This window comes from Cydia strobilella, chromosome 13, assembly GCF_947568885.1.
Source record: "Cydia strobilella chromosome 13, ilCydStro3.1, whole genome shotgun sequence".
NCBI classification, from domain to species: domain Eukaryota; kingdom Metazoa; phylum Arthropoda; class Insecta; order Lepidoptera; family Tortricidae; genus Cydia; species Cydia strobilella.
In genome coordinates this window covers 14,885,298-14,900,974 of record NC_086053.1, presented here as the reverse complement: position 1 = coordinate 14,900,974, position 15,677 = coordinate 14,885,298, and the positions used below count along the sequence as shown (strand labels likewise).

Genomic DNA, 15,677 nt, shown 5'->3' with positions numbered 1-15,677 from the left:
AACTCTGGGCCACTCGCCGCGTGCTCACCACGCTGCTGCGCACCTGCGCGCGCCTCATGCGCTCCGAGCTGTGCTGCGCGCGCGCACTCCGGCACCTGCACACGCTGTTCCAGCTGCCGCATACCACCTTCACGACACACGCTACCGTGGTGAGTATATACTGATGCTATATGCTTGCAACTCTGGGCCACTCGCCGCGTGCTCACCACGCTGCTGCGCACCTGCGCGCGCCTCATGCGCTCCGAGCTGTGCTGCGCGCGCGCACTCCGGCACCTGCACACGCTGTTCCAGCTGCCGCATACCACCTTCACGACACACGCTACCGTGGTGAGTATATACTGATGCTATATGCTTGCAACTCTGGGCCACTCGCCGCGTGCTCACCACGCTGCTGCGCACCTGCGCGCGCCTCATGCGCTCCGAGCTGTGCTGCGCGCGCGCACTCCGGCACCTGCACACGCTGTTCCAGCTGCCGCATACCACCTTCACGACACACGCTACCGTGGTGAGTATATACTGATGCTATATGCTTGCAACTCTGGGCCACTCGCCGCGTGCTCACCACGCTGCTGCGCACCTGCGCGCGCCTCATGCGCTCCGAGCTGTGCTGCGCGCGCGCACTCCGGCACCTGCACACGCTGTTCCAGCTGCCGCATACCACCTTCACGACACACGCTACCGTGGTGAGTATATACTGATGCTATATGCTTGCAACTCTGGGCCACTCGCCGCGTGCTCACCACGCTGCTGCGCACCTGCGCGCGCCTCATGCGCTCCGAGCTGTGCTGCGCGCGCGCACTCCGGCACCTGCACACGCTGTTCCAGCTGCCGCATACCACCTTCACGACACACGCTACCGTGGTGAGTATATACTGATGCTATATGCTTGCAACTCTGGGCCACTCGCCGCGTGCTCACCACGCTGCTGCGCACCTGCGCGCGCCTCATGCGCTCCGAGCTGTGCTGCGCGCGCGCACTCCGGCACCTGCACACGCTGTTCCAGCTGCCGCATACCACCTTCACGACACACGCTACCGTGGTGAGTATATACTGATGCTATATGCTTGCAACTCTGGGCCACTCGCCGCGTGCTCACCACGCTGCTGCGCACCTGCGCGCGCCTCATGCGCTCCGAGCTGTGCTGCGCGCGCGCACTCCGGCACCTGCACACGCTGTTCCAGCTGCCGCATACCACCTTCACGACACACGCTACCGTGGTGAGTATATACTGATGCTATATGCTTGCAACTCTGGGCCACTCGCCGCGTGCTCACCACGCTGCTGCGCACCTGCGCGCGCCTCATGCGCTCCGAGCTGTGCTGCGCGCGCGCACTCCGGCACCTGCACACGCTGTTCCAGCTGCCGCATACCACCTTCACGACACACGCTACCGTGGTGAGTATATACTGATGCTATATGCTTGCAACTCTGGGCCACTCGCCGCGTGCTCACCACGCTGCTGCGCACCTGCGCGCGCCTCATGCGCTCCGAGCTGTGCTGCGCGCGCGCACTCCGGCACCTGCACACGCTGTTCCAGCTGCCGCATACCACCTTCACGACACACGCTACCGTGGTGAGTATATACTGATGCTATATGCTTGCAACTCTGGGCCACTCGCCGCGTGCTCACCACGCTGCTGCGCACCTGCGCGCGCCTCATGCGCTCCGAGCTGTGCTGCGCGCGCGCACTCCGGCACCTGCACACGCTGTTCCAGCTGCCGCATACCACCTTCACGACACACGCTACCGTGGTGAGTATATACTGATGCTATATGCTTGCAACTCTGGGCCACTCGCCGCGTGCTCACCACGCTGCTGCGCACCTGCGCGCGCCTCATGCGCTCCGAGCTGTGCTGCGCGCGCGCACTCCGGCACCTGCACACGCTGTTCCAGCTGCCGCATACCACCTTCACGACACACGCTACCGTGGTGAGTATATACTGATGCTATATGCTTGCAACTCTGGGCCACTCGCCGCGTGCTCACCACGCTGCTGCGCACCTGCGCGCGCCTCATGCGCTCCGAGCTGTGCTGCGCGCGCGCACTCCGGCACCTGCACACGCTGTTCCAGCTGCCGCATACCACCTTCACGACACACGCTACCGTGGTGAGTATATACTGATGCTATATGCTTGCAACTCTGGGCCACTCGCCGCGTGCTCACCACGCTGCTGCGCACCTGCGCGCGCCTCATGCGCTCCGAGCTGTGCTGCGCGCGCGCACTCCGGCACCTGCACACGCTGTTCCAGCTGCCGCATACCACCTTCACGACACACGCTACCGTGGTGAGTATATACTGATGCTATATGCTTGCAACTCTGGGCCACTCGCCGCGTGCTCACCACGCTGCTGCGCACCTGCGCGCGCCTCATGCGCTCCGAGCTGTGCTGCGCGCGCGCACTCCGGCACCTGCACACGCTGTTCCAGCTGCCGCATACCACCTTCACGACACACGCTACCGTGGTGAGTATATACTGATGCTATATGCTTGCAACTCTGGGCCACTCGCCGCGTGCTCACCACGCTGCTGCGCACCTGCGCGCGCCTCATGCGCTCCGAGCTGTGCTGCGCGCGCGCACTCCGGCACCTGCACACGCTGTTCCAGCTGCCGCATACCACCTTCACGACACACGCTACCGTGGTGAGTATATACTGATGCTATATGCTTGCAACTCTGGGCCACTCGCCGCGTGCTCACCACGCTGCTGCGCACCTGCGCGCGCCTCATGCGCTCCGAGCTGTGCTGCGCGCGCGCACTCCGGCACCTGCACACGCTGTTCCAGCTGCCGCATACCACCTTCACGACACACGCTACCGTGGTGAGTATATACTCAAACATACAAAGGTCGGCAACGCGCATGTAACATCTGCTTACCATCAGGCGGCCGCATGCTTGCTTGTGTGTGTGTGTGTGTGTGTGTGTGTGTGTGTGTGTGTGTGTGTGTGTGTGTGCGTGTGTGTGTGTGTGCATGTGTGTGTGCATATGTGTTTATATAATAACCGTAGTGATTTAAATATTTTGAAATATGTCTAACGATAGTTTAATTTTGATTGATATGAATATGTTTGAAAAAGTTGTTTTTTTATTTTTATTTTATTATTGTTGCAATATTTAAGATACGTGATATATTAGGTTTTCAGTTTCCTTGTAACTTAGGTTAATGAACCATTCTAAGTGTTTTCTTAAAATTATACGATTGCAGTGAATAAATCGAGATAATATTATTTATATTATTATACAAGTAGGCAGAATGGTAAACAAATTACCTTTTGGCGAAAAGAGACTTTGTGTTAGAGAGGACAACTACTTTATCTTTTCTTCTTTGTGTTGACGTAGGTGGTTTATAGGTTAGAGTCCTATGTAACTTTAAGGTCGTGTTCAAAATATATAATTTTCTTACGCTAAGCAGTTTACACTCGTTGTATAGTTCATCTGTTGGGTATCTATATGATTTAGAGAACATAACTTTAAGTAAACATCTTTGTCCCCTTTCGGTATCAATAAACTTAGATTTATTTGCTCCACCCCAAACTGGAATACAGTATGTCATGACAGATTGAGCTAACGTAATATATAGTTGTTTTAATAGATTTTTAGTGGTAATGTGCTTTAATATTTTAAAAATCCATATTAACTTTCTGATTCTATTATTAATGTACTCAATATGATTGTGCCATGATAGTCGCTGGTCGACAATTATCCCAAGGTGAAAGCAACCTTAGCAATTTTCTTACAATTGCAGTTTGATAAATCTATTTGACGACAATCATGTATTCTTAAACTTAAAGTAGGAGGTGGTTGTGTACTTTTGTATTTTGTGAAGCAAATATAGTTTGTCTTGGCCACATTAAGTGTGAGAAGGTTTAAATTTAGCCACAAAGAGATTTCTTGGAGTCCTTTTTCCGCCTGACTAAACACAGCTTCCCATGTACTGTCACTAAAAATAACAACAGTATCGTCCGCGTAGGAAAAAATCGCGCACCCATCTAGGATTAGATCAGTAAGGTCATTTATTTTTATAAATGCCATTGATTTTTATTTAACCTGTAATAAGTTCCATGTAGGAATTTTTATTAATTTTTGTATTCATAATTTATATAGTTTGAACACCGGAAAAAATAAAAATACTTTTGTAAACCTTCACATTATTCTATAAAAAAAATATTTAAAATGTTGAAAATTTTTGAGCAGTTCAAACGCTCATAATTTTTGTCGCGAATTCGACAGAGCGTGATGACGTCACACGTTGGACGGTCCAACTGACGTTTGCTACTTATGACACTTATGTGAACTAATCTGTCGAACGCGTGACGTCATGCGACTTTTCGCGCGTTTCCCTCACCTAGCTTTTCGCGGGCAAATTTTTGAATAATTTAATAACAGAAATGCATATGAAGGGTACACGGAAAGAACATGTCTAGTCACTTTAGTAACATTTTGAGTAATCGCGGTTTTAAAATCATGAAGTAAGATATGAAGTAAGTAAGGAATCATGTGTAAATGTATGGTAACTCCGTGACCAGGTCTTATTTAACAAAAAAGAATTTGTGTTACATATATTATTGGTAGCAAAAGATATTACTAATAGTTCATTAAGAGCTCTACATTTTGGAATAAAAATCTCATTTTCCGAAAAAAATGAAAAAATATTTCGTTCAAGTATAAACTTTATGAATGAGGCCAATATATTTGCAGATATCCTGCGGCCTGTACGAGCTGGTCAAAACGTCCGCCCAAAACGTCCACACTGCAGAAGAATGGGAGATTGTGTTCTCTCTCCTCTGTGCCGCCGGTGCTGGCGCTTGGCCCGCGCACATAGCCCCTTCTGCTAATAACACTGGTAAATATCATACTTAATTTATATATAATTTACGTATATATAGTTGATCAGTCCAAACTGTCATAAAAACAAAAAAAAACTATACTCATCCTTTTCTTTTGGGTGCTAGTACTAGTGTAAGACAAAGATAGTATGATTCTCTCTGTCTATGTTTGAAATGAAACATATGTTTGTTTGTGTTTGTTTATTTTTATGTTTATATATATATATATATATATATATATATATATATATATATATATTTTTTTTTTTTATTCATTAAATATATACAACAAACTTTTCACTATTTCTAATTATACATTTTAATTTAAGCCAGCATTTAAAGACATAGTGTGCAGTAACAGCCCAAAAAGACCGGGGCCTGTGCTAGGGCTAGTTACAATATATGTGACACAATTTTTAGAGAGCGATCGGATTTTGGATAAACAATTTTCTTATAATATAAAGTTTACTTAATTCAATTAAAAAAAGCTTAATTAAAATAAACATGCATTACTGGTATTTTTTATTTTTATGTACGTATTTAATATACGTATATTGGGTTTTTATAATTATGTAAGTAGCTATATATATTATTTGCTATCTAATATAGAATAGAATAGAATAGAGGATGCTTTATTCAAAAACGCTTAATTTAAAACTTAACTAATAACACTGACATAGATTGCTGGTTATAAAGCGTTCCTGAAATGGTCTCCACTCAGCTTCATGTTAAGAAACCTATAGGCCCCCGACGCTGGTCTTCCGTGGAAACCCTTCCGAGAGAGCGCAACAAATACAACTTAAATATAATTACAACAGCTATACGAATCAAATATAAAATAAATAAGTAAATATATAGGTATAATACTACAGCTATACAAATTAAATATAATTTTAGTTGAATTATTATAACTATTGATCCACATTAAAATATAAAAACTATTGACCAGTACAGTAGCAGTCATACTTCTTTTATTTGTACAATTAGATCCACTTAGAAGCCAGAAACACATAAGTACACAAAAAGAATTAGCACAGACTTAACAACGATTTTTCTGTACACTTAAAATGTATTTTTTGTAATTCACTTTGAACGAATTTACTGACAATGAGTTCCTAAGAGGAGGCGGTATATTATTCCAGCATTTCGTGGCAGTGTATTTAAAGCTGCCGCGAAATGCTGCGGTGCTGTGCCGTGGACAAAGCAAACGAGTAGCTCCCCTAATATGCCTTTGTGAAAAAGTTAATTTTTCGAATAGATATTGTGGCGTCATTGTCCTTACAATACCAAAAAGCAAACAGGCGAGATGCGTTGCACGTCGCGACTCCATATTCATTAACCCGCTATTATTTAGGTAAGGAGTAACATGGCTTCGAGGTGGAATGTAAAAACAAAAACGTGCACATGCATTTTGCACACGCTGTATTAGCTTTTTGGTTTTTGACAACAGACAGCCACCTATAACAGTATCGGCATAATTGAGTTTTGACAATATCAAAGATTCACACAGAGATATTCTGACTTCAGTACTCAAATACCTACGCACATTATATAATATTTTGAGTCTATAAAAACATACTCGAGAGGTCTCTACTACATGGTTGTGAAATCTGAGGTTACCGTCCATCAGGACACCCAAGTTCCTTACTTCTGCTACCTGCTCAATACATTGACCGCCGACTTCAATCGTGGGGTTGAAGTTTAAAATCTTGCGCCTCTGTTTCTCAGTACCCAATATTAGAAATTTGGACTTTTGTGGGTTTAAAACTAGGCTATTTTTGTTGGACCACTGGGTTATGCGATCTAAATCATCATTAATTTTATTTATTGCACATGACATTTCATTTGGTTTACAAGATAAGTACAACTGTATATCGTCAGCATACATGTGATAAGCACAGTTCTGAATACTTTTCACAATATCCGCGCTGTACAAAATATACAGAATCGGACCCAAAATCGAACCCTGGGGCACGCCACGGGAGACAAGAGAGGCATCAGAAAGCTGACAGTTACCTTTTTCATCAACTAATTGTACCCTTTGCCGGCGACCACTCAAATAGCTAGAGAACCACTTCAAAGACGAACTATGAAATCCATAATAGGCGAGCTTAGAAAGAAGTAAATTATGATCTATAGTATCAAAAGCACGGGAGAAGTCAAGCAATACCATAATTGATCCGTTTCCTGCATCAATATCTGTCAAAATGTCATCAATGACGTCTAGCAAGGCAGTTGACGTACTACGCCCAGCCCTAAAACCGGATTGCTTTGATGGCAGGATACCGTTAGCTTCAAGAAATTCAGTCACTTGTTGGCTTACCACTTTCTCGATAACTTTCGATAAGAAGGGCAGAATGCTGATAGGTCGGAGATCTCTGTATTCAACAGGATTACTGATTTTAGGGATAGGTTTGATAAGAGCCTCCTTCCAGGCTTCAGGAAACAGTCCTGATTGAATTGATTGATTTATAATAGCAGTGATCACCCTTAAAGTTCGTGGAAGCGTTAAAACAAGCATATCCCGCGTGATACCGTCAGACCCCTGAGAATTAGACGAGAAATTCAAAATAATTTTAGCGACTGTATTTTCATCGACTGGTTTCAAATTGAAAGTAGCGGAGTTAAAACGATTATGTTCAAAAAACGTGAGGTCAGATATTGTAACACTTGTTTTAGGAGTATTAAGAAAATGTTTATTAATTAAGTTAGGATCATTGAGGTGACAAGGTAGGCTAGAGTGTTTATTTTTAAAGTCAACTATACTGTGTTTGACGTTTTTCCATAGTTTACGAGAGTTTTTATAGTGTGCATTAACATTGCAGTTGAAATATGCTTGTTTCTCAGTAAACATTGCTTGGTTAACAATACTTTTCAAATTCTTGTAATACAGCTTATGTGAATCAAGTCCACTTTTCCGACTTCTATCATATGCTTCATCTCTTAGTTTTATCATGTCTTTGACTGTTGAAGTCACCCAAGGATAGCTTTTATTTTTTATATAGGTCTTTTTAACAGGAGCATACAAATCAAATATATGTTTGAGGCAGGTATTAAAACATTCCAGAGACTCATTGACATTTCCACACAGAAACCGTTCCCAAACAGTTGACTCAACGTGCGCATTAAAATCGTTGATAGGGAGGTATTTAATACACATACATACATATATATTATATGGAAAAATAGAGAAATATGACACAGAGTTACGTAGCAATCCATTCACTGAGGAAATATTTTTGTGTAGAAGTCTTTAAATTCAGTAAAAGAAAAACTTAGGAGAAACACTTTAGTTTTCTTATTTAGCATACTTATGTAACTTTGATTATTTTGAGTAGACACGCTTGAATAGCTAGGTTGTATTATGTCCTGTAGGTCACCTGGTAATTTGTCAAAAAGCCTAGTTCCAACATATGAGTAGTGTTTCCTAGCTGCAGCACTGTTCGTAATCGGTATCTTATATTTGCTTCTGGTGTTTCGAAGGTTTGCCGGGTTAACATTTAATACCATGTCATCTATATGTCTACTAATATATATTATTACTTGCCAGATGTATAGTTGCCTTGGTGCTAACACTTTACTTAACCTATAAATTGCTTCAGTAGAAAAACGCCTTGGTTTTCTTTTAATAATTTTTAGGATCAGTTTCTGTGCAATCTCAATGTTTGCTATATTTTTTGCGGTACAGGCACCCCACGCTATGATTCCATACAATAGTATAGTCTGGGTTAAGGCAAAATACACAGTTTCAAGTGTTCTCTGGTCAATTATATTTCGAAGTTCTAGAAATATATACGCGGTTTGTCTAATTTTATTAGCAATATGTTTGCAATGTAGATCCCATTTTAAATTCTCATCGATTTCAACACCTAGGTATTTTGTTGAGTGTACCTGTTCTATTGTAGTGCATTTACAGGCAATGTCGGGAGTAGGACGACATTTATGAATTTTCAAGCTGATGTTTTGCTTAGGTTGTCCTGTCTTAGTTAGCGAGAAACAAATGTAGTTGGTTTTTGATTTTCTTTGTTGTTTTTATACTTTTGTATGTTATAGTTTCTCACGAATATATGCGATGATTTCTGATTTCTGAAACAGTCCTTTGACAAACTTTTAGGATAGTTTTTGCTCGTAATATTTCTTTCTTGCTGTGCATGCTTGCTTTGGATGGCATTCTTATGCAATACCTACCACTCATGTACTCTTTGTAACTATGTTGAATGTTGTCTGTTTAGTGTGCCTTTTAAATAAAATAAAAATAAAACTATAGTAAACTAACATAAATTCTTTTGCAGCTTCGAGTCGATCTGAAGGCTCCGAGGAAGAGGGAGAGAGACGGCCTACATCGGCCTCGTCTGACAGCGAATTGTCTCAATCGCCACGCGCTCACGGATGGATATTGGTGAATATTTTTGTCCATTTATAGTACACCCCCTTTAGCATAAAAAAAAGCTTTATGACTAAAGCTAAGTATGGTTCATTTTACTCGTATTGTTTTCTTTTATAATTAAACTAGCTTTTGCCCGCGACTTCGACTGCGTGGACTTAATAACCGCAGCTAGAGTAAGAATAGCGCCTGGATAAAGTGTAATAGCAATCATGCAATTTGAGCATATGCTTAATTTCTTATGGACACAAATTATCAGGCACTTTATTAATTATTTAAATTCCACCCCGCTTTCGACCCTCTTAAGGGATGATTTTCGGGATAAAAACTATCCTATGTCTTTCTCCGGGACTCAAACTATCTCTATGCCAAATTTCAACTAAATAGGTTCAGCGGTTTAAACGTGAAGAGGTAACACACAGACAGACTTTCGCATTTATAATATTAGTATGGATTATCTTATGTTTTGACAGGTGAAAAACGAAACTACCACCCCCGACACAGACTTCGACACAGAGCAGCTAACATTCCTCCCGTACAAGCGCGCCGCGCTGGCGCGTTGTTGCGAGGCGCTCGCCCTCGTGGTGCGCGACGTGGCGCATGTGACACCCCACAACTGCCGCGCCGCCGTGCGCGCTGTCAGGATATTCGCGCACGCCACTTTAACTAGAGGTAAATGTGGCACATACAACTGGCGCATTGAGTACCACCAAAGGGTTTTCGGATTGACGCCATGGCCATTAGTAAAAAAAAAGTAAAGTTGTAGTAAGTAAAGTTGGTTAAATGCGTCAAAAATTAACATTGTACAGTCGCCATCAGATATATTGGAGCGGCCGAGGGCCTCAAAAATATCTGAACACGCACCTAGCGCCATGACAATAGAGGCGTGTTCAGATATTTGTGAGCACCTCGGGCGCTCCGATATATCTGATGGCGACTTTACATACATTTCTTTTTTTTTTTTTTATTGTTATTCTTATGACTATGTTGTGTCCAATAAAGAGCTTACCACTACTACTACATTAGACAATTAAGTTACCACAAAACATAATAGTATGGCGCCGTAAGAGGCCATTTAGAAGTATAATTAACTAAAATTAACTAAAGACCAGAATATAATTAACTAAAATGATATTTTTGTTATTAGCTAAAAAGCAGAAGGCCCGCGAAGGCCTAAAGCGACCTAGCTCCGCGCGCCGAGGAAGTTACGAACATAGCAGCGAAGAAGAGGACGACACACAGGACCAATACCACATGGTCAGTTTGCAGGTATGCATTATTCGCTTTAGACAGACGGTATTCACTAAAAAAATCGACGAAAACCACCAGCTGCAAATATAAGTGTGTCATTTAGCGCATACTTAGGGTTTTACGAAGACAGTGGCGATGAAAATGACACTCAGGACCACCATATGATCAATCTGCAGGTAAACATTATAAAAATAAAAATATAATATTTATAAAAATATTGGCTTTTGCCCGCGACTTCGTCTGCGTGGAGTTAGTCTGCTTTTTATCGATTCCTCATACAAACGTCTACCCCCCCTTTTCACCCCCTTTAAGTATGACTTCTGGGATAAAAACTACACTATGTCCTTCCCCGGGACTAAAACTATCTCTATACCAAATTTCGACTAAATTGGTTCAGCGGTTTAAGCGTGAAGAGGTAACAGACAGACAGACACACTTTCGCATTTATAATTTTAGTATGGATTGGTAACGTAGAAACTTCCTTTTGCCGTTGTTGGTGTTTATTGACAGACTACCAGCTGTAAACATAAGTTTACCATCAAAAAAAATGCTTCTAAGCGACGAGCAACAATCCCTCAACTGATGACCTCTCTCTATAATTTGCAAATTATTCCACAATATACAGGTTGAAATTTTTACTACCGTTCATACTCTACGTAGTGATTTTATAGGTCACACTGAACAACTTTTATTATGGGACCAATGCTGAAATCGCAAAAAAAATTTTTGGCTGTCCCATAGAAACCAGCGGCATCACATCAGCCGTAATGTATGAAACAGCAAAATTTCTTTTCGCGATTTCGGCATTGGTCCCATAATAAAAGTCCAGTATGACCTATAAAATCACTGCGTAGAGTAATTCAACTCGAACGTTGCTTATTTTTTATTCTTTCACAGAAACAGTATTTGTTTACTAATGTTGCTATTTGAATGTGCAGTAACCTGTGATGCTGTTTCAGCTTTTAGACCTAATGCACACGCTACACAGTCGTACAGCGCAAATATTCAAGTGGTGGCGAGACGAGGCCGACCAGGAGCAAGGTAACGTAGGATTTACAACCCTAATTCTTAGTTACAGTCTACATTTGAAAAAACCTCCAATAACACTAAGAATTGAAATAAACTGAAATAAAGACACTCTTCTTCTACCTAGCGTTATCCCGGCCTTTGCCAGGGTCCGCTTTCCTACTTGCCTTTCTCCACTTTGCTCGATCCTGGGCGTCCTCTCGCGTAAGCCCGTTTGCGCTCATATCCGCTTTTACGACATCGAGCCGTCAATATGCCGTCAATAACGTTACAAATTTTATTGTCTATGTCTTAAATCTTGTGCATTGTGTATTCTACTTACTTACTTCCGATGGCGCTACAACCCTCCTCTACTATCTTCCTCCAGTTGTCGCGATCCTTGGCAACCTTTCCCCAGTTGGTATATTTCCTCATTTTCCTAAAATCTTCTTCCACGCAGTCCACCCATCTTTTCTTAGGCTTACCACTAGGTCTTTTCTGGTGTGGCGTCCACCTTGTCATAATTTTTGGAGCTCTCGAATCGGGCATTCTTTCGAGGTGACCCGCCCATCTCAGCCGCTGGGATTTGCAGAAACTAACAATGTTCTCCCGTTTGATCAGAGTGTACAGGCTTTGGAGCCTATGTTAAAATGACATTGATAAGTGCGTGTGGTAAATTTTGCGCGTCTATATCAGTAGGCGCTCACAGTGCTTGGAACATTTTTAAATGTCATCGTTCACTTCTAATTCGATCTCTGTACAAGCCACACCTTTTTTTTTATTAAAGTAATTTGCATGTATTTGGGCATTTGATTTACACCATCATGTCCTCTAAAGATATGACATGTGGTGGCCCATGAGGGGACGACGGCTTTGTGTATTCTATTAAAAACTATTTTTTAGGTGCTGAGGAATACGACCTATGGGAAGTGGCGTGGAAGCCTTTGTTGCAAGGCATAGCCGAATTTTGTACAGACAGAAGGAAACAAGTAAGTTTACATGGCTTACATTAAAAATCGTGGAAACCATTTGGATTAAACAACTGAGTGAATTGCAAAAAAAGTGTACTTTCCAGAATCAGAAATGTCCTCAACATTAAAATATCTGTAAAAACCATATTACTTGGCTATCGGCATGGTATTTGCGGATTCCTGAATTAGACGCCACTTTTTTTTATTTATTTTTTTATTTAGGAAACAAACAGTCACATACAGATAAGTTTAATGAATGAATGAATGAAATTATTTAATCCAGAAAATATTTCCATATGAGTTTAAAACATTTAAAACAAATTACATAATAATATATGATTAAATTAAATTAAGATTAAGACGTACACAAACACAAAAAAATAATTATAACTTCAAATAAGGACCTGCGTCTCGGGTAACTCCGACCCCGATTCAGGCTTGTGGTAGACCCCTCCAGCGCTCGTGCAGCGGACTGGCGTCCCACTCTCTGACCGCTGACAGCAGCGTGTTGGAGGAGACGTAGATCGCCTTTCTCTTTCTGGCGGTGGCGCTCCTCGCGCGCAGCAGCGCGGCCCGGCCCGGCGCGCGCCCCTCCGCGAACATGGCGCTCGCGCTGCACCAGGGCGTTTAATTAGACCTATAGTCCCATTAAATATAACATACTAATATTGAAAACAAATAGAACTTGTTCGGCACTGCCTATAAATAGGAAGAAACTTTACACGCGGTGAAACATATTGCGGCGTCGATTATGGCTTCCTTTGTGTCTTTGTGTGACATAACACAAAAAAAATCACATACATTTTCTTCATTTTTAGGGTTTCGTAGCCAAATGGCAAAAACGGAACCCTTATAGATTCGTCATGTCTCTGTCTGTCTGTCTGTCTGTCCGTCCGTATGTCACAGCCACTTTTCTCTGAAACTATAAGAACTATACTCAAATAATAAATCAAAGAAAAAAAAAGAACGTAATAACACCGGTATTTTTTGTATGAAGAAAAAACCGGTTCCGAGCCATGTTAAGAAATACATTTTCGAATGTACCCGAGTATTATAAAGAGAAATTCGAAAATAGAAAATAAAAAAATAAAATAATATCCGACGTAAAAATAGTTGTAGGTATATTCTTAACTTGCTTGAGAATAAAGTTATTAAGTGTGGTTTCGATTCGGTACTTTAGTGCGTCCCACTCTCTCATTGAGCAAAATGTGAGACACAATACACATTGGACAAAGAAATTGGACAGGTCCTCCATCCTTAAGTATCCGGACCTAATCGGAATATTTTGAATTTTTTTGCTACATTTTATGCCTCCTCTACACTATCGGCGATGATCGTTGATAGTATCATCGGCAAGATCATCGTGCAAACATCCTCATAAACGCCTGTACAACGCAACCACCCGCCGGCGATTCCCTTTGATGTGTGCCCAAAAACCGACAACTCACGGGTCGCAGGCGATGATAGACGATGACTGGCGAGCACTGCCTAGTATGCCCTCTACACTATCGTGCCCGACAGTCATAGAGTAGAGGAGCTTTTAAAAACAGTTTTTCATCACACTTGCTCGAAAAAGATCTTATTTCATGCAGGTGTACTGAAGGACAAAGGCCTATATTGTTCCCGCAGGAGTAATAGATTCTGAAAAAAAAAGCTATAACTTTTTTATTGTCATTGTATTATGTCACTATTGTCACTAATTCATACGAACCAAGTAGGTATAAATAATGAGTTTTACTTTATAAATAATGACGTTTGTAAATAATATTTTTTTGTTTATGCTTTAAAATATTTTTCAACACACTTGCTCAAAACGACGTTTTTATTCCACCGATTTTTGGCTCATAATCCCAGATATTAAACACGCTAGCTCTTTCAGTGTATTATTCCAATCGTGCTTTTTCATTATATTATCCGACTGAGTTAAGAAGCTAACTGATTGCTAATAATATGCATGGAAAGGGAGCCTTCTTTAATTGGTCGGACTGGCGGGCACGGGCGCGCCCGACCGCCTGCGCAGTGCGCGGCCCGGCCGGCCCGCCCGCCGCGCCGCCCGCGGCCGGGGAGAGCGAGGGCCGGCCGGCAGTACGAGTATGACAGATGAAACACACAATACTAACTGTTTTAACTATTACAATTTGATTAATATGAAAGTTTCTTTTTTTTCTCGCAAGTGTGTTGAAAAACGTCGTATGAAACGCGTGTGCATTGGTCATTACACACATCGGCTTTCTTATTGCGCAGCGCTTACAGCTCGCGCGCACAATATCGCCTCGTGTGTATTGACCAACTTAGCACACTTGTATCATAATGTACTATAATTTATTAATTTAATAGCCGTTTCATATATTTTTACACAATTTTCAATTGTGGCTGAATGCCGATGGGTCTGTGTCTTCGATGCCTAAACGGCCAAAAAATTTCAAAATGGCGGACGAATGTTTGAGATGTCGCCGTATTTAATGATTTCGCTTAAAATTTAGTTTTTTCTTCGCAAGTGTGATGAAAAACATTGTGTGTAACTCCGAGGGTAAGTATATTGTTACTCGAGTGAGTGTTATATTTGACTTACCCCCCACGTTGCACAATGTTGTATTTGTGTCAGGTGGCGAACAGCGCTATAGCGTACCTCCAGCGAGCGCTGCTAGCGCCCGGCCTGCACGCGCTGGGCGGCGCGCGCTGGGAGGCGTGCTTCGCCGCGGTGCTGTTCCCGCTGCTGGCCGCGGTGGCGCCCCAGCACGCCAGCCGCGCCAACACTATACTGTGCAAGGTACGGGACATGTTGTTCCAGTCCGTGGTGTACTATCTAGAGGTATAGCGTACCTCCAGCGAGCGCTGCTAGCGCCCGGCCTGCACGCGCTGGGCGGCGCGCGCTGGGAGGCGTGCTTCGCCGCGGTGCTGTTCCCGCTGCTGGCCGCGGTGGCGCCCCAGCACGCCAGCCGCGCCAACACTATACTGTGCAAGGTACGGGACATGTTGTTCCAGTCCGTGGTGTACTATCTAGAGGTATAGCGTACCTCCAGCGAGCGCTGCTAGCGCCCGGCCTGCACGCGCTGGGCGGCGCGCGCTGGGAGGCGTGCTTCGCCGCGGTGCTGTTCCCGCTGCTGGCCGCGGTGGCGCCCCAGCACGCCAGCCGCGCCAACACTATACTGTGCAAGGTACGGGACATGTTGTTCCAGTCCGTGGTGTACTATCTAGAGGTATAGCGTACCTCCAGCGAGCGCTGCTAGCGCCCGGCCTGC

The 15,677-nt window shown here is 43.4% G+C and overlaps 1 protein-coding gene across 1 annotated transcript in view; it reads left to right on the top strand.

Annotated features, from left to right (window-relative positions):
- Window positions 1-15,677, top strand: part of LOC134746844 (Golgi-specific brefeldin A-resistance guanine nucleotide exchange factor 1) — a 61,086-nt gene that overhangs the window by 37,220 nt on the left and 8,189 nt on the right. The window contains exons 21-27 of the mRNA XM_063681412.1: window positions 4,697-4,841; window positions 9,117-9,223; window positions 9,682-9,880; window positions 10,356-10,477; window positions 11,419-11,500; window positions 12,368-12,453; window positions 15,041-15,205. Of these exons, the coding sequence (XP_063537482.1) occupies window positions 4,697-4,841; window positions 9,117-9,223; window positions 9,682-9,880; window positions 10,356-10,477; window positions 11,419-11,500; window positions 12,368-12,453; window positions 15,041-15,205 (906 nt within the window). The remainder of the gene's footprint in view (window positions 1-4,696; window positions 4,842-9,116; window positions 9,224-9,681; window positions 9,881-10,355; window positions 10,478-11,418; window positions 11,501-12,367; window positions 12,454-15,040; window positions 15,206-15,677) is intronic.